Below are 19039 nucleotides of genomic sequence, written 5' to 3' on the forward strand. Positions count from 1 at the left end.
GCAAGTACCCAAAGTTTGATTTAGTTACAGTAATACTTTGCATTTGTGATTCATTTGCCCATTGCAATTACTGTAAATAAAATACATACACTGGCAGGTATCATATGCGGAGACTTACTGATTTTAGTGATTGCACTTGGAAAAATTAATTATTGACCATATCCTCATAATTATAGCGAAATTATTACTTCCTATGTGGCCAAATCATTAAATTAGGAGTTTGTTTACAATATATCCTGATTTAAGAATATGATTTTGCTGTCCTCTTGCCATATCAAAAAATCAGGGCTCACTGTAATAGACTATTTAACATGAAATTACGAATATCAAAATTCTATTGTGGTGCCAAGTCTCAGGGGACTAAAACAAGAGAAACGCTAATCTCACACTAACAAAAATTGTGACAGCATGGGGCAAGCATTCCACAGTACAGCTTAAGCTAAGTTAGCATGTAGTCTATAATTATATTAAATACATAAGATACTCAAAAACAAAAAATACACTTCTTAGGACCATTTCCTAGGAAATGGTCTGTATGACAAAATCCCAACCAAGAAAAAAAAACAATCGGAAAGCTTGGCTTTCACCTCAAGACTTCCTTGTAATATATTAAATGTAATTTGTTCAATCCTTGACTTTGATATTTCTTTTGTGTTGCTTCCTTGAGTCTCAGCACCATGTTAGACTATAGGTACATGTACATCAAAACTGGTTTATTGTACAGTCGAACTTCTCCACAACGGCCACGCTGGGGACTGAGGAAAGTGGCTGTTGTAGAGAGGTGGCTGTTATGGGGAGGTAGGGGTGTAATATGACACCTTTTTTACAGGCTCTGCAGCCTTTTTCATTTTTAAAAAAAATGTTTATTGTCAGTAGCATATACACACGAAACACAATCATAAAACAGAAACTAAACAGCAACAGAGACCAGTGACAGGCAGTATGGATCTAGTCTGGTGGCCTGTTACAATAAAAGATGTGGGGGTTTTATGTACATCATTCATCAATCGTTGATTAACTGGCCATTGTAGAGAGGTTAAAATTTGAGTGAGTATACCATTAGAACCATCCACCAGGACAAAAAGGTGACCGTTATCTAGAGGTGACTGTTATAGACAGGTGGCCGCTAGTGGCGGTTAGACTGTAGTCAGATATCTAAATCACCTTCATTGTTATGCTTTCCTTTGTTTAAACTCAATGGAATGATTAAGTAGATGTGTAAGTTACATTATATGTGAATGTAAATTCGGATGACTAACATCCTGCCATGAAGAAAGATCTGATACTTTTCAAACTTCCTGTGTGCTAACTTTTGAAAAGACTAGTGAAGCTTGCTTTTGGTGAGTTCTGGGTGTTTTCAAGATACTGTAAAACGTATTTTCGTGTGGTCTCAGTCTTTCAAAATGGTTGCCTTTGTGGCCATGTCAAATAGGCCCTTTGCAGCTGGGGTCACGTGACCAAATTTTTCCTAAAAAATTTTTGTATTATGGGCTATAACTAAAAGAATGCCAGAAATGGAAAGAGTGCATCGAAAATACCAAAATGACCAAGTTTGAGGCCCCAGGAAAAAACGAGTAAGTTTATACCATAGTTTGAATTTTCGGAAAATTTAGAGGATTCGTATGGAAAATGTTGCTGGAGAGCAAGGTCTTGCTCCCCAGCAACATTTTTCCATACAAATCTTCTTATTCTTTCAAAAATTCAGACCATCATAAAATCTCATTCTCTGATGATGGGGGCCTCAAACTTGGCCATTTTGATATTTTCGACACGCTTTTTCCATTTCTGGCATTCGTTAAGTTATAGCCCATAATTTTATGAAAAGTAGGTCACGTGATGGCTTAGCTGCAAAGGGCCTATTCTAACCCTGTGGTCATGTAATATCTAATTGCCCCTCCCCCCTACCCTGGGGACATATCAGACACATTGCCTACGCGTGCATTCCTCCTGTGATTTCTCTTTTTTTTTTCTTGATACAAACTTGTAGGGCAGGGGACAATTTTGAACAAACTGGACAACAAAGAGAAGTTCATATCAAGTTCTACTGCAATCCAAAGAAGCCATTTGGAGAGCCAGCATTTAGTGGGCAGGAGGGAAATAAGTACTTCTTTGATGTTCAGACGTCACTGGTGTGTTCACCTTCAGCTGTTCAGTGTGCAGTGACGTCAGAACATGATGGCAAATCATATGACTTAACTCCTTTGGGACTTCATGATGGTAAGCTAAATGGCTGCTGTGATAATGTCTAAGTCTTTAAGAAATGGCCAGTGCTTGGGTGGCGTTTATCAAGTTGTCCATGCAAGCATTATGTTAGGGCCTTCAAAGAAAAGTGTAAATGGTGCTTAATGTCAGGAGCATCTCTGCTTTAAACTGATCAACAATAGATGAGTGTAGGGAAGGTGCTTGCAAGGCTTAAGGAGCCAGGTTCACGAGCTAACCCAGACAACCCTGTAAATTCACGAACCTCCCTGCACACATGTAAGCCACGTGTAACTTTATAAGCCTTCTTTTAGCTTCCAGAGTGCAACAAGAACATAGTGAATTTGAAAAAATTACCTTACACAACTTTGGTAGTGACCCTCAAACCAGATTATATTTATCGTGTGTTGAAATGTTAGACTTTGAGGGAGGACTTTGATAATAGAAGTAGAGATTATAAAATACGGGAGTGGGTACTGAACTAGGCTGGGCAATTCCAAAATGGAAATGAATGGTGGTATTTGATTGCAACTTTGATGTATGTGTGCACCTTTTTAAGGTAACTGGGAAGCAGTTGATACCAGACCACAGGACAGACACCTTCATTACTTCATCAACATTTGTCGCTCCGTGAATCCAACCCCAGAACTCATGAAATGTCCTGGTGGAGCTATTGGTGCTTGTCAGATCGACCACAAATCCAAGAGAGGATTCAACTTGGGATATGTGCAGAGTAATCCACAGATAGCAGCCAGTGGGGAGCTGTCGTTGCAGTATTCTGGAGGGAGTGGATGCCATCACCAGTTCAACAGGAGCGTTAGAATCGTTTTCTCGTGTTCAGAGATTATGGTAAGGGATAGGATTACAAGGCGCAAATATGGTGAAGGAAGATTGCCTCGAAAATGTCTCGTTACAGGGTATCAAGGAAATAACAACCCCTCAGCTTGTACCTTGTAAGGCCGGTCAAGGGGCAGGGCTGAAAAAATTGTCATCCGGGTTGTCCTGGATAAGTAGATTTTCATGCCGGGCAAGTAACTTTTTATTCTCACTTGCAAGTCGTCTTCCAACTACGTCCAAGAAAGTTAAACTAAAATTTTCCCAGGGCAACACAATTTGTCAGCTGCCAAAGGGCAAGCTGGAGTTTAAGTTTTTTGCAAGCCCTGTTGTGTTTTTTATAAACAAAGTATGTGGTAAGGTTTAGTGTAAAGTCTCTGTTTCCATGGCTCTAGGGCTCTCCTATCTTCGTGGCTGAATCTCCAGAGTGTGAGTACCTGTTTTCATGGCAGACACCCAGCGCTTGTCCACTGACTCTAGAACATGGCAATAACTGCACAGTGGAGGACAAGCAGTATGGTTACATGTTTAACTTGTCCCATCTCTATAACAAAGACAAAGATTATAATGTTAGTGTCAGTGGCGCCCCTGGTGTAAGGATCATTCTGAATGTCTGCAACAAGCTAGTGCATATCCCAAAAGGATGCAGTGAAAAAAAAGGGACAAACGTGGGAGCATGCATTTTAAGTGAGTTGTAGTTTTTACAGATATGAATGTTCATGGAGCACATCTCTCCTAATAATTATTAGGGAGCTTAAGAAACCAATGGTATGTTAGGTTTAATTCGTTTCTCAGATAGGTTTTATTTCGTCGTTCCGAAACATTTTTTTTATTCCGCTTATATGCCCCCCGGATAAAAGCCTCCCCCGTTTATAAGCCCACCCAAAGTTATATAAGCCCAGGGCTTTAAGGTGGGATTGTACGGTATGTAAAATGCAGTCTACCAGTTTTCTGTTGCTGATTCTCATTTTGTTAAACCTGGTTTAATTTAACATGTTCAGTTGGTGTGAAAGGGGTATTAGAAACCCTTGGCGTACATTTTTAAGTATGGCAATGGTTGATCTTAACTTTTGGACAAATTTTAAGCAATGTGGAATGCTGGAATGCCCTTAAGTGACAGTATAACATCTTGTTACATTCGAGAACTCTTCTTCATATTAATGACAGTTCTGTTGACTTGACTTAATTTTCTAATAATTATAGTGATATTTTTACGTTTTCTAATTAGACTGATTTTTGTCTTACACATATAATGATACACACAGATGCAAAGCCTGTATCGATCCTTCAAAATAACAGCCTCACATACTACAACGGCCAGATTAACATGACGTATGGGAATGGGAAATCGCCTTCACTTAGCTTCATCTTTGAATGCAACCAAGGCATTACTGGACGGGAAACAGGTCCAGCTTGTGAGAAGAAAAAGGGCCAACTGTATGAGTGCCATTGGCAGACGGCTTATGCTTGCAGGCCCATGGGTAGCGTACAGTGCAGTATTCGGAATGGCGATGGCAGTGTTGATGATCAATACGACTACACGCTGTTGTCTAAAAGTGAAAGAAACTGGCAGGCACGAATTCCAGGCCCAAATCGTGAAGGTGTGGTTTACTTAATAAATGTTTGCCGAACAGTGGTATTGCAAAAAGTCGCACGGAGGTGTCCCCCAACTGCAGGCGTTTGTATGGTGAAGGGGTGAGTATAGTCAAGCGTTCTAGTGTAAATAAAATAATCAAATTACAATGGGGGATGCCACATCACTCTTACTTGGTTTTCATGCGGGTCCTCTATCCTGGTCGAATTGGAATTTGAAGATGTTGGTTTTTGTGGGGGGGGGGGGGGGGGGAAGGAAAAGGTTTTTCTGGATGAAAACCGAAGAACCGGAGTACCGTGAGAAAAACCTCTCGGGGCCAGGCGAGAATCAATAACAAACTAAACCCACAAATGGCACAAGGCTGGAATTGAACCCGGGCCACATTGGTGGAAGGTGAGCACTCTTACCACTGCACACCATTTGTCAGGCAACAAGCACCCAATCATAATGCTTGTTAGGGAAAGAAAAGTGTCTTGCTCAAGATCACAACGCAGTGAACCCTGACTGAAGCTCAAACCTTGGTCCACTTGATCCTAAATTTATTGCTTTAACTGTTAGGTCCACATTTTTCTCTCCCTTCCCTCCTCTTAGCACTAAATATTATAACCTTGGAACTGTAATGCACGGACCCAGAAAAGAACATGGCAATATCTACTTACTGTACGAAAATGGTGACAGCTGTGGCAATGGAATGAATTATTCTTCCCGTATACAAATGGAATGTGGCGACACTGAGGTAAGTAAAGGTTCTGACTTCGAGTTCTTTGTTTTCGCTCCTTGTTTTCGCTTCAATAATGCTTTGAAAAACATAAGCAAGTAAAAAAACTAACGATATAATGTCCCAACGTTTCGGCAACCTCGTGACGCCATTATCAAGGAATTAATGAATGAGAGCGAGTTCAAAAGAGGCGAGACCCGTAGATTTACTTAAATGTCGTCAAAATGATTACCGCGTCCCCGTTTCTGCTAATGTTGTCTGTTGCATTTTTCTTGAATTAAAAGGTCCAAGCTTATGCTCAACGACTGATGGTTGCATCTTAGAACGTGTTCGTAATTGTTTGATGTACAGCTATACATCAAATAAGTAAGATTACGCTTGAATGTTACAAACAGATTCGATCCGGGCTTAAGTCTTTGTCTAACTTAACTTCGCCGAAACGTCGGGACATTACATCGTTAGTTTTTACTTGCTCATCTTTCCGCTTTGTGCCAAAATAATAAGAGCGCCTGCAAAGAAACGTTCCTCAAAAAATCGACTCTGGTCGTGAAATTGTCAGTGTCACCATTTGACATATCTTTTCTTTTAATTGGTAGTGTTAAATATAGTTTCCCCTCTCATAAGGAGTTATCTTAGAGAGTTGACATTTAACTTACGATCACCAGACGGAAGCTCTTCCTTTGCTGAAGGCCAACAGCCACCTGGAGCAGAATTAACTGGCCATAAGAGAGAGGTCTGTTAGGTGGTCTTTGTAGAGAGGCGGCTTTTGTAGGAAGCTTTCAATGAGAGTAAAGTCCGGGGGGCAACTCCCATATAAAAACGACTAGAGTGCTCGTTGGAAATTTTGAAAAGAACCCCTAAAAGGTACCAAGATCCTGTTCTGTGGGCGGGGCTTCAAATGTTTCACCCCTAAGAGGTACTAATTGTAAAACAGCACATTATCTCCTGTCATATTTTTTCGGCTCAATACCCTAAAATGTACCGCAAAAGCTCTCGCTGTTGACCTGTTGAGGCTGAAAACCCTAAGAGGTTTCAAAACCTCGTTTTAATCCCTGAAAGATACGACGAACACCCCGGGGGTAAAGACGGTTTATCGTTAGCGTTGTAGGTGATATACTTCTGTTGAGATATGATCCTGACTGGCGCACTCAAGAGGTCATTACTGGAGGTTTGATTGAATTTGTCTTTACCAACAGCGGACTAATAGTAAACAGTGATAATAAATATCTTTAAAAGAGGAAGCGCCCATCATGAAGGGTAAAAGAGTTAATGCCCCATATAAGGTAATGCCTTGGAGATTGGTACCCAGTTCTCTGTAGAATAATCGTATCATGCAGTCGCTCGGTGCCTGGATGTTGTCGTAAAGGATGAAAATGCGCGTTAAAATGTCTTACATGTAAGCTGTCCACTTGAGCAAAGTTCGCGTTACAGGTCTAGCTATTTGTTGACCTTGTTGGGATTTCCAAAACCGGGAGTGATTTAAAAATTAGCCCGAGCGGGATAAAAAGATTTGTTTGCGGGATTGACTGTCCTACTTTCATGCTCTCTTGTGTGATATCGTGGTGAGTTGATTCAACAGTATTTCTTGTTTCTCAGGGTGAGCCCGTGTATGTGACCATGTCAAAGCAAACCTGTGTGTACGAATTCCTTTGGATCACCAGTGCAGCTTGTCCGGTCAACACAAAGAATCAAAAAGTTTTTGACAACTGCACAGCAATAAACCCTCAAACAGAAGTCTTGTTTAATTTGCAATTGCTGAAGAAAAACGACACGGACTATCTTGTACGAGACAAGGATAACAGTACTTTATTCACGCTGAATGTGTGTAGAGAACTAGTCAAACCAAACGGTAAGTGAAGAGACCAAAATGAAAGCGCGAACATATTGAAGTTTCAAGGAGTGAAATAAAGAACACTGTATTCTTTCGGGACTATCTTGCCTGGCAAGCCAGTCGCAAGATGCGATTTGGTACAAGTTCGCGGGAAAAAAAAATTACAGGCAAATGTAAGGAAAATTAAAAATGCGACTGGACGCTTTTCAGCACAGTTGCATCTCCCACATTTGGTTAATGTAATCCTTTGTCTAGTATCTCGACTTTGCTATTCACAAATTGTTCAGAATTCAATTTTTTAAGAAAATAATTTGCCATCGGATTCCCATACCAACACTGTAATTTCTGACATGTTCTGCCTACCCGTCAAAATGGTTTCCAAATCCGGGATAAGGTTTATTTAAGTAATAAAGTAAATAAATTACGATATTTAGAGAGGAAGCAACATCAGCCTTGGCTGGTTTTCATGTGGGTTCTCTATCCTGGTCGAATTGGAATTTAGAGATGTTGCGGTTTTTGTGGAGGGAGGAAAACACGGAGAACCCGGAGAAAAACCCTCCGAACAAGGCGAGAACCAACAACAAACTCAACCTACATATGGCACCGGGCCGGAATCGGAACCGGGCCACCTTGGTGAGAGGGGAGCGCTCTCTTACCACTGCACCATCCCTGCTTCCCAGTATGTTGCTTACAGTAGAGATTTCTTCTTTTCAAGGTTGTGATAGCAAATCCGGTGTTTGTCAACACGTGGGAACTCAAGTGTACAACGCTGGAAAAGCCAACAGTCGCCTGTACTTTGATGACGGGGTCTTGTATTTAAACCTGAGCGGCGGAGATCCGTGCCATCACGTGAAGAAAAACAGAGAGACGATCATTCAGTTTGTGTGCAACTCAACTTTAAGAAGCAGTGATCTTGGGCAGCCAGTATTTATTTCTGAAAACGATTGTACATATTACATTGTATGGCATACTCCACTTGTGTGCGAAAAACAGGTACGTACAAAGCATCTGAGGCTTGAAGCATAAATTCTCCTTATTGGGTGCCACATGCATCCTTTAATGCTGCTTTTGAGAATTAAGAGGTGCATCAAACTAACAGTGCTAATTCCTGGGTGACTGTCTATCAAAAATAGACCTTTTTAGCTTGGGTGGTTTGTTTTCCATCACAGACCACGTGATATTCTCTAGAGAATCGTTCTTTTATCCGTGTAGAAATTTTTTCATTCATATACACGCGATTATTTGAACATTTGAAAGCAAGAATTCTCAAGAGTATTATCATATGTCTGACACTTATTTCTCATTGGTGAAAGAGTCTTAAAATGTACTTTTGTCCCTTCCCCCCGCCCCACACGTGCGTCAGAAATAGGGCGCGGGCGCTAGGACATAAGTCTCCAATTCTTTCAAAGTTTTTTAACCATTGCATAAATTCATTAAAGGTCGCAGCGTGTTGCCTCTTTTTACAGTATGAATGTGTAGCCACTAAACAAGTACAAGTCAGCAAAGGCAGTACAATCAGCACCATCAAGTACAGTCTTGGACGGCTCATGAGGACAGATGCTAACTGGCTGGTACGTTATAACACAGAGGGACGGGGAGGGAAGATTGGAGGGAGGGGAAGTTGGGCTGAAAATATCTATGCCTGCAGGAAGAAACGAGTGCCCAGAACATTGTCAAAGTATGTTGCAAGGCTTTCTTAACGGCAGGCTGCGGCTCTTTCTACGAATATATTGCAGGGTTGGTAGTTTGATTGGCACTCGATGATAAAATACTTCGCGCTAAACATACAGAGTTAGGTTAACCGCCGTAGCGCGTAGTAAAGTGGAGAATTGCGGGATATTTTGCCCTGTCAGAGCGAACATGGCAGTAAAAAAAATACTAAGAATGAGTTCATTAATTGACGAACGTTCGTTGATCTCTCCCGCGCGTACTTGACTTGGCATGTTTTCTTAACTTTCGGTCCGTGCTGTGAAGCCCGGCTTACGGAAATCGACCGGAGTAAGCTCAGTCCTTATCTCACGGTACGGATCCTTATTAAAGGAGGTACGTTACGGCTTGCGTATCTTGAAAAGTTTAGCCTAAATTTTACAAGTTCTCTGTTTACATTCCCTGTTAATCTTCTCCATCCTTAACCATCGTTCCTTTATGGTTTGTTATTATCTTTGTGATGTTTTTCTAACTTAGGTAGCAACTATTTTCAGGCCTCCTTCAATTTAAGGGCCATTGTGTACATGGCCAAATAAATCAAAATGTTGTGATTGAGCTCCTAATATTTGAGGGAAATATCTTAAAACAGGTGACATCGGAGGATGGCGTTGATGACTCATACACTTACTACGTGAACTTGTGTCGTCCTCTGGTACCAATGCCGGGAACGAACTGTCCTGCTGGAGCGTGGGCTTGTCGGGTCAAGAAACAAGCCGACCAAGAAAGCGGGAAACATGAGATCCAGGTAAAATGGCCACATCTGTCAGTTGTGTCTCGAGAAAACAAATACATGTAAGGGGCTTCATGTATTTTCGAAAAATATTGAGCCTCGCGACTTAAGAATGGCTGACTGTTAGGATCGAGAACCGCCGGTCAACGACCCATTTGGCAAATCGCTCATATTTTGCCCAAAGATACCCTTAGGTGACCTAATTCTAAAAATCATATTTCAAGGTTCCAGCGAATTTTTATTTTTCAGAAATTCGCGAAAATTTGAAAGCGCGGTCAAAGTGCGGTTTTTCGTGTAATAAAATGACGCAATAAGGTGCGAGGACGAAGCGCTGGTAAAGTCTTAAAATAAATTCAATTGACTTCAAACTTCACGCAAATGTGGAACAGCCACTCTAATTTATTCCTCGTTTTAAACTAATCTTTAGGGAGGCGCGGTGGCCTCATGGTTAGTGCGCTCGTCTCCGGATCGAGCGGTCTGGGTTCGAGCCCTGGCCGGGGACATTGTGTTGTGTTCTTGGGCAAGACACTTTACTCTCACAGTGCTTCTCTCCACCCAGGTGTATAAATGGGTACCGGCGAACTTAATGCTGGGGGTAACCCTGCGATGGACTAGCATACCATCCAGGGGGGAGTAGAAATACTCCTAGTCGCTTCATGCTACAGAAACCGGGATAAGCTCCGGCCTGATGGGCCACTTGGCTCGTATGCAGACTTTACCTTTAAACTAATCTCAGAGATGTTGATATAGTGGTTTTCCGAACCATTTTAAAAACACCTATGAAGCGTGTGAAAAATAACGGCAAAATATAGGCCATGTTTAACAGCATAAAAATGTATCTGGTACCTCACTTTCCGATTATTTTACTTTACAGCCTAGAAATATCATTATTAAACATATATCATGCCAAGTTTCATGCTCGAACTCGCAGTATTTCCCTTTGAGAAAAACAAAAATCTACGTCAATGTGTTGGGCGCAAATAACACAATAATTATACACGAACAAGAGACAAATCAGTTTCAACGGCGAAAGTAAAAGGCCATCATTCATTAAAATCCCGTCAATTCACTGCTATCAGTAGAAACATAATGTCCACTACACAAAAACTGTTTTTAGACGTTTTCGAAACATTGCGCGTTAACTTTGTTTAATTTCCTGTCCGCCGTCATGTCTAGTCTGTCATCCCGTGTATTTCCTTAATGTAAACAACACTGTGAATGGTTTTCACGACAAACGCAAGAAATTTCCTGTAACCTTAATGTCTTCGGTTCACCAAAACGCTTTAAGTTCGTTAAGACACAATAATGGGTCAACTTGGAATGCTGTTTAGCATTAAGGACGTTAAAGGACTGTAAATTAATCGAGTTGAAATATCTTGAAGCAAATCAAAATCGCGCCCTTATTCTAATTTGGCAAACAGCCGACCTCCGTTCAAGTTCAAGAAGTCGAGAGGTTAATTCGGCAATGCTGTAAGAATCAGGGGCCTCAGGAATCTGTTTTTATCATATCGGCAACCATGCTGCGTGGCTGATATTCGAGACTCAATGGTATCATTGTCACAGCATCAGTTCATTAGAATAAATCAGAGGCCTATCAGGGTAAAGCGTAGGGACAATCTGCAGTCCTTCCACCAGTGGTTCACTAGCACTCTTCTGTTAAGCTTTGCGAGTTGACTGACTTGACTCATGGCTCCCGGTCACACCCAGTTAGGAGTATGTCACCCCAGTATGTGTCGAAAGAAAACTTGAGATTCTATCAAATACGATTAGCATTACAACCTGACCGATTGCGTGTTGGACAACGCTAAATTACAATGTGCACCAGGCTTTTCCGGTTTAACTGTTTTTCCACCTGTCCACGGTCAATGCAATATGCGCGCCAACAGGTAATTGACTCAGTGGAGCTAAACTCAAAATTATTTAGCTTAGTGATCCCTGTGATACTTCGAGAATCATCTGGTGTGTCAGTGTTGACGTTAAGAGCTGGAGACCACTTAATCTTCCACTGCATACAGATATCCGAAATTTCCAGGAGTACCCCCTCCCCCTCTTCCCGACTGTAGCTACAACTAAGAGCCATTCAAGAACAAGAAATAATTGCTCCTCGATAGGTCAGCTTTAAAAAGCGCATTTCAATTTACTGTCACTACTTTAAACTTGTAATCGGTTTATGTACATTGCGGAACGTTGAACATTTGTGCAAGAGCAGTGAAAGCGTGACTGGGCTGCTTGTACGGTTGTGTGACAACTTTTACTGAGTCTCGAATATCAGCCACGCAGCATGGTTGCCAATATGATAAAACAGATTCCTGAGGCCCCTGATTCTTACAGCAGAAAGCTTGGGCCCTTTAAGGCAATGTGGAGTGGTATTGAGGGGAATCGACGGCTTTTAGGTATGTTTTCTGCAACATTTTCGGATTAAATTAGTCGTATTAATATTTTGTTTATTTGTTTCGGGTCAGAGCGTTTCACTTCTTGTTTCCATTTTATATAGGCGAAATTTATTTGGGACTTGCCACTACACTTTTAAACTTACACTTTTGTGACCTCGGGATGACACGGGATGACAGACTAGACATGACGGCGGACAGGAAATTAAACAAAGTTAACGCGCAATGTTTCGAAAACGTCTAAAAACAGTTTTTATGTAGTGGACATTATGTTTCTACTGATAGCAGTGAATTGACGGGATTTTAATGAATGATGGCCTTTTACTTTCGCCGTTGAAACTGATTTGTCTCTTGTTCGTGTATAATTATTGTGTTATTTGCGCCCAACACATTGACGTAGATTTTCGTTTTTCTCAAAGGGAAATACTGCGAGTTCGAGCATGAAACTTGGCATGATATATGTTTAATAATGATATTTCTAGGCTGTAAAGTAAAATAATCGGAAAGTGAGATACCAGATGCATTTTTATGCTGTTAAACATGGCCTATATTTTGCCGTTATTTTTCACACGCTTCATAGGTGTTTTTAAAATGGTTCGGAAAACCACTATATCAACATCTCTGAGATTAGTTTAAAGGTAAAGTCTGCATACGAGTCAAGTGGCCCATCAGGCCGGAGCTTATCCCGGTTTCTGTAGCATGAAGCGACTAGGAGTATTTCTACTCCCCCCTGGATGGTATGCTAGTCCATCGCAGGGTTACCCCCAGCATTAAGTTCGCCGGTACCCATTTATACACCTGGGTGGAGAGAAGCACTGTGAGAGTAAAGTGTCTTGCCCAAGAACACAACACAATGTCCCCGGCCAGGGCTCGAACCCGGACCGCTCGATCCGGAGACGAGCGCACTAACCATGAGGCCACCGCGCCTCCCTAAAGATTAGTTTAAAACGAGGAATAAATTAGAGTGGCTGTTCCACATTTGCGTGAAGTTTGAAGTCAATTGAATTTATTTTAAGACTTTACCAGCGCTTCGTCCTCGCACCTTATTGCGTCATTTTATTACACGAAAAACCGCACTTTGACCGCGCTTTCAAATTTTCGCGAATTTCTGAAAAATAAAAATTCGCTGGAACCTTGAAATATGATTTTTAGAATTAGGTCACCTAAGGGTATCTTTGGGCAAAATATGAGCGATTTGCCAAATGGGTCGTTGACCGGCGTTTCGCGATCCTAACAGTCAGCCATTCTTAAGGATTTAGCGGTACTTACATATGATCTGCTCCCGTCTGGCTTAGTGATCGGTCGGCAGAGCAGCGGTTAGGTAATTAATCTGGAGGGTGTGGGTTCGAATCTCACTGAGGTTAAAGAATTTTTCGTTACCTCGTGTGGCGCGCTCTTCCCCGAAGGCTTCTTGATGAGAAACGTAGACCAGACGCGTGAAAGCGGCGGAAATCAAGCCTACTTGTGGTGCTCCATTTCTTTGCTAAGGTTAAGGCTAAGGCTGAGAACGAATAAACTTGGGTTGATTTCTAGCACTCCATATTACTTCGGAGATAATTCAGTTACTTTAACATTCCCTCTTTGCCCCCAGTAGTGTTTAATGACACTAGCGAATTATCAGGGCGATCTGATAAGATGCTGAGGGATCCCTGTGCTAAACTAACATCTCATCAAGGGCGCGTAGAAATACTCCATAGTTGTTTTGTTTCACGCTACAGAAACCGGGATACGCTCCTGCTCTGTTGGTTGTAAGTAGTAATATATGTGGTTATGTTTAGAGTTTGGGCCGTGCTGTTGATCCTCCAAAAGTTGATGACAATGGAGAGGTGCGACTTGTATACCTAAGCAGCACTGGTTATAAAGACGGCAAAACCAAAATGGAGCTCCACTTCACGTTCGCTTGTGCGTACGGCTCATTGGTAAGTTTATTAATACAATTAACAATAATTAACTGTGCAAATGAATATATGAAAGATCGTATATGAAAGATCGTATATGAAAGATATAAGAATATATGAAAAATCCCTGTTTCTCTCACCATGTAACCAGCTCCCAGTGTCTTGATAGCTCAGTGGGTAGAACACTGCAACGATATCGCAGAGGTCATGGGTGCGAATCCCTTTCAAGTCTAAGTTTTCAGGCTTTATTTTCACAGCTGCTTGCTAGTTGTGTATAAAACTGCGATGATCATTGATGTCTTAAAAATTAACTGTGTTAGAGCGGTTTTCATTTGAGTGTCGAAAGTAACTAGATAATTACTTTGGTTTTGGGTTTGGTTTTACTACGGTTTGAAATTGGCTGAGTAATCTAATTGGTAAGTAATTGGTTTGGTTTTGGTTTTACGACACTCAATTGAAAACCGCTCTAACAATTTAATTTATTGAACAATTATTAACTTTAACGACAATTTAATGCAGTTAACAATTTGCACCTAAACTATATGTTAGAACCGTAAGACTTAAAATTTTGCATTTGATAATGGCGACAAGATGACCCCGAACCGCTATGCTCTAGCGTTTATTTTTCTTTTAACATATGATTATGAGCACACTGCTACGCTACCCACCATCTGCAATAGACCAGATAATGAGTAGCGTAGCCAATCAGACAACTACATTCATGACAAAACGCTAGTAGATATATACTAATTAAACAATAGTGTTTCTGTCGAGGAACTATCGGCTGATAGTTGCCCCGCGTAAATTTGATGTTCTTAAAACAAATATTTGCCCAAGAAGCGAAGCTTCGAGGGCAAATATGCTAGTTTTAAGAACATCAAATTTCCAAGGGGCAACTATCAGGCCGATAGTTCCGAGACATTCTATTGTCTTCATTGTTCACCACTAAATTTTCTTCCGCGCGCCAGTTCAAAAATCATATTGAATTATTTTCAACTGTTTTAGATGAAACCCGTGAAAGCCAAATGTAAAATTTGGAAAAGAAAACAGATAAAAACCAACTTAATACAATTGCAGTTGTTTATTTTCTGTAAGCCCGCTTTTTTACAGAATAATTTTCACGGACGAATACTATCATCCACGTATTTTCCTCGGATGGGCACTATGGGCTAATGGTGTCTCTCCGCGGATGAACACTATCGTGTCACGTGATCAATTTAAATCAATAAGAATCGGAGAAAATTTAGTAGTGAACTGTAGTGGCTAATAGTGCACGATAGCTCAACCAATCAAATTGTAGTATTTGTATTAGTGTGTCCGTCTACGTTCCAGACAGTCGTACACCTTGAAAGCAAACCTGTTTTAATGGTGGTTGTAATATTTTTCTTTTTTGTTTTCAGGGTCACCCTGTGTTGCAGCAAGTAGACAAGAATGTAATCCACATCAGCTGGGCGACATCGGCAGCCTGTTCTGAAGCGCAGACGGCGGAGCTTGACAAGTGCGGAGTCTTTGACAATAGCACAAGAGAATATTACAGCTTGAAGCCGATTGCCAAATTCACTGACACTTTAAGATATTACAAAGTGGTATGACTCCTAATGTACCAAACCAAGGGAGATGTATTGTATCAAACACGAAAGACCGTGTTTGGCCACATTTCCTAACACCAAGAAGAAAGTTGAAAATACGACGTGTAGCGGAGTAGTTTTGATGAACTGCGAATGTGGTCAAACACTGTCTGGAGTGTTTGATATATCTTCTCAATTGAAACTAAAACTAAGGAGGAAACGGAGAACTAAAATCGTAAAAATCTATGCTAATTGAGATCAGATATCCAAAGACCGTCACTGTCATGACTTCCTTTGTTTAAGCTTACAGCTATTCCAGATAAGGGGGTGACCTGGGCGAGTACATGGTCATCAGTGGTTTGAACTGGGATCCTTCATTTACGGCCTTATCATGAAACTGTCCTGCAGGGACCAGTTTCTCGAAAGACCCGGAAACTTTTCGGGCCCGAAAAGCCATTTTTAGTTAAGACAGACAGGTGTATACGCCTGAAACTTCTTATGGAACCTCTGTTTATATTAAGAATATGTGAATAGAGTTATCGCGAACGCTAAAAGAGCGGTAAGGACGAGACGGGGTTTGATCGGGACGAATACTGCGCCCGTGTCTCGTCCTAAGTAAGTAACGCTTCCTCGTCTAAAGGTCTCACCTTGTAATTTCTGCCTGATTTCGAGAGAATAACACACTACCAGCAGTCTAATCTGGCGATCATTTTCACACTACTATTTGAAAATTTGAAAGCAAGAATTTTCAAGAGGATCATCGCATGGTCTGAAATGGGGCAAAAAACAATTAGCCGTACAATCTAAAAAGGTCTATAGTAGAGCTCCCTTGAGGGGCAACAAAAGTAATTAAATGAAACACGATCTTTTTCTTGTTGTAGGGAAGTGAAAATGATCCGCATTATTTCTTGCTGTCTATTTGTGACGGGTTAAATTTGACCTCGGACGCAAGTAATTGCACAGGAGCGGGGGTGTGCTTGGTGGCACATAAGACGTACAAACCTTTGGGCCTGTACGCATATAGAGCGATGACTTACTTCAAGGACGACGAAATGTTGATTCTGAAGTACTGCAGTGCAGCATGCGACAGTAAAGGTTGGTACGCATGCGCCAGTAGTCGAAGGCAGCGTGGCCGAGTAGTCAGCGCGTCGGAGTGGCAATCCGGCGGTCCCGGGTTCGAGTCCCGCTCCAACCACTACCTGGCTTTGTTTCACGGTAGTCCGGCCTGAGTTCAAATCCTCGGCCACGCTTGTAAATAGCCAACGGGTTTGCCTCCGGCCAGTTGGGATTCTTAACAATGTTCTGTTGAATTTGAATCATTTGTTTCAGTTCTTTTGCTCAGCCCCACTAGCCTTTGTGCTATAAACACTGCCGAAGATAAATTAAGGTTATTGTTGTCAGTAATGGCGACAGAGTCGTGTGCTTTGCACATGAGGGGACATTGCATCCACGCATGTTTTTGTCCCAAGACTCGCGTTTGACTTCTTGTGTGTTTTCAGGTTTACACTTTTCACGTTTCAGAACATGTACATGTAGTATTGACAAAAAGTTAGTGAGGACATGACATAGGGTTGTAATCTCCCCTTCCGTGAACAGCACGTGATGTTCGTGCTACTGCATGTCACTGCGACGTATTCTATCATTAAGTAGAAGTCTTGATCATTATAGTTGACGTGAAACGATGTTTTTGGAAAGTCGTCGTTGTGATACTCCATCAATTTCCGTTATTTTCATGCAGGGCGCGCATTCCAGAGTAGCGCAGAGATTGCTAGGCCAGCATGGCGGATTGCGGACACGTCAGATCCCCTAAAAAAAAACGAAAACTTGCAATGTTACGTGACGTTTGTAACGATTGCTGAAACGATACTGTTATTTTCATTTTTTCAGATGCTACTGTAATATCAAGAATAATATTTGTGTGTGACAGAACTCAAAGAGGCAAAGGAAAACCAGAACTGAATACGTTTAGTGTGAGTAATTTTCGTATCTGACTTTTAAGCAAGTATCGCCTTTTCCTTTCTTAGTATAAGTATATTTTACTTCTCTTACTGTGCTTGTGTGATCTTTTCTCTTTTTTTTTTTCCTCTTCTTTTGCTTTTGCGCAAAGGAGCTTTTTTCTGTGGGACGTAAAAGAACCCACACACTGATCGAAAAGGGTAGGGGACGTAGTTTCCGGTGTGGTGGTCTATCTCTCATCTGATGGTTAAATGCTCGGAGATATTAGCTGCATAAGCTACTCTGAGATCCGAGGGTAAATGAAGTAATGTATGTATATATGTATTGCGCTTTCACGCGTTTAGGTTTGCTTAACTACTTTGTCCCAAATTATGTCATTTTGCGTGACGATGACAACTGCTGTAGAGACACACGGCAACATGGAATCTATTTGTTAATTTGATCTCGTGCTAGATTGTGACTAGATGGTGTGCGTTTTTAACCACAGTAAAGCAAAACCAAGGCTACTACTAAGAACTTCTGACACTCAGTAATTTAAACCGCTTTATTAAGGCAGCATTCTTTTTTTTTTCTTTCAACAGAAAGACGGTGCAGATTTTGCATGGAGAACAAGTCTGGTTTGCCCTCCTCTGGAAGAGGAATGCAGCTACACTGATGGTAACAGTAATTACAACCTGCAGTTGCTGACAAGTCGAACGCGAAGCTGGTATTATGAACATAATAAAGACAGGTATTTAGTCCTTTCCTCTCACGTCCTCTCGTTGGCTGGCCGCTGGCGGTTCTACCTCGTACCTTGTGTTTCCTGTGTCCTCCAGTTTCTTTCCTTCTCTGTTTATTTAATTCTATTAATTGTGTTCCCATCTTTGTCTGCTTTTTATTTTTCCTGGTTTAAATGAAAAATTGCTGCCCTTTTATTCGTATGTTTTAGACTGTTTTTCCCATTCTATGTAGTTTGATTCTAAGTTTATTCATTCAAATCTTAGAGTAATGATTTGATTGATTTAAACATCTTTTTGTTGGTATTGCAAGCTCTCAAACAGTCAAAGTTCGAACAGCCGCATGCACAGTTTGTCATTACGTGGAGACTTCGACCTCAGAACCTGTCTTAATAACTTGGTTTTTAATCGGCTGTACATCAGGAAGCCAGTAAACAAACGTGTCAATAAAATTAAGAACGCGTGTCTCGTCCCCAGTCTTCTTGCGTTCCTTTTTGGCCTCCTTTGTTGTTGTTGTTGTTGTTGTTGTTGTTGTTGTTGTTGTTGTTGTTGTTGTTGTTGTTCTTTTTGCTTCTTACTCACTTCACTGTCGCAGATAGTCTAGCCATCAAGATTGTTTTATGATTCTTTTATTATTTTAAACACCAACGATTTACTGGATGATGAATGAACGAACGAACGAACGAACGAACAAATGAATGCATGCATGCTTTATTTAACGTGGATATACGCTTAGCTTGAGAGCTAGTTTACAGGTATTCCTCCTAATAACTAGTGAAAACCTAACAACTAAACAACGCCAATATCACAATTCATGAGGTATACTGATTAAAACTATTCAAAACTATTATTACAATATTACCGCCGCAGTCAAAATAATATTAAAACTAATGTTACA

General features: G+C 41.1%; 2 protein-coding genes across 2 annotated transcripts in view; one reads left to right on the top strand and one right to left on the bottom strand.

Moving 5' to 3' along the window:
* LOC149117576 (uncharacterized) overlaps window positions 1-19039 on the bottom strand; it is a 70057-nt gene that overhangs the window by 19073 nt on the left and 31945 nt on the right. The gene's annotated exons all lie outside the window — the stretch shown is intronic.
* Window positions 1-19039, top strand: part of LOC110044411 (cation-independent mannose-6-phosphate receptor-like) — a 42334-nt gene that overhangs the window by 13978 nt on the left and 9317 nt on the right. Inside the window, exons 12-25 of the mRNA XM_089277552.1 lie at window positions 1988-2217; window positions 2759-3048; window positions 3429-3720; window positions 4299-4728; window positions 5219-5363; window positions 6942-7194; window positions 7892-8169; window positions 8643-8747; window positions 9473-9628; window positions 13782-13922; window positions 15302-15487; window positions 16351-16564; window positions 17357-17439; window positions 18007-18155. Of these exons, the coding sequence (XP_089133678.1) occupies window positions 1988-2217; window positions 2759-3048; window positions 3429-3720; window positions 4299-4728; window positions 5219-5363; window positions 6942-7194; window positions 7892-8169; window positions 8643-8747; window positions 9473-9628; window positions 13782-13922; window positions 15302-15487; window positions 16351-16564; window positions 17357-17439; window positions 18007-18155 (2952 nt within the window). The remainder of the gene's footprint in view (window positions 1-1987; window positions 2218-2758; window positions 3049-3428; window positions 3721-4298; window positions 4729-5218; window positions 5364-6941; window positions 7195-7891; window positions 8170-8642; window positions 8748-9472; window positions 9629-13781; window positions 13923-15301; window positions 15488-16350; window positions 16565-17356; window positions 17440-18006; window positions 18156-19039) is intronic.

The sequence above is a fragment of the Orbicella faveolata genome, unplaced genomic scaffold (genome assembly GCF_042242905.1).
Source record: "Orbicella faveolata isolate gen_17 unplaced genomic scaffold, um_ofav_v1 contig_12, whole genome shotgun sequence".
Lineage (NCBI taxonomy): Eukaryota > Metazoa > Cnidaria > Anthozoa > Scleractinia > Merulinidae > Orbicella > Orbicella faveolata.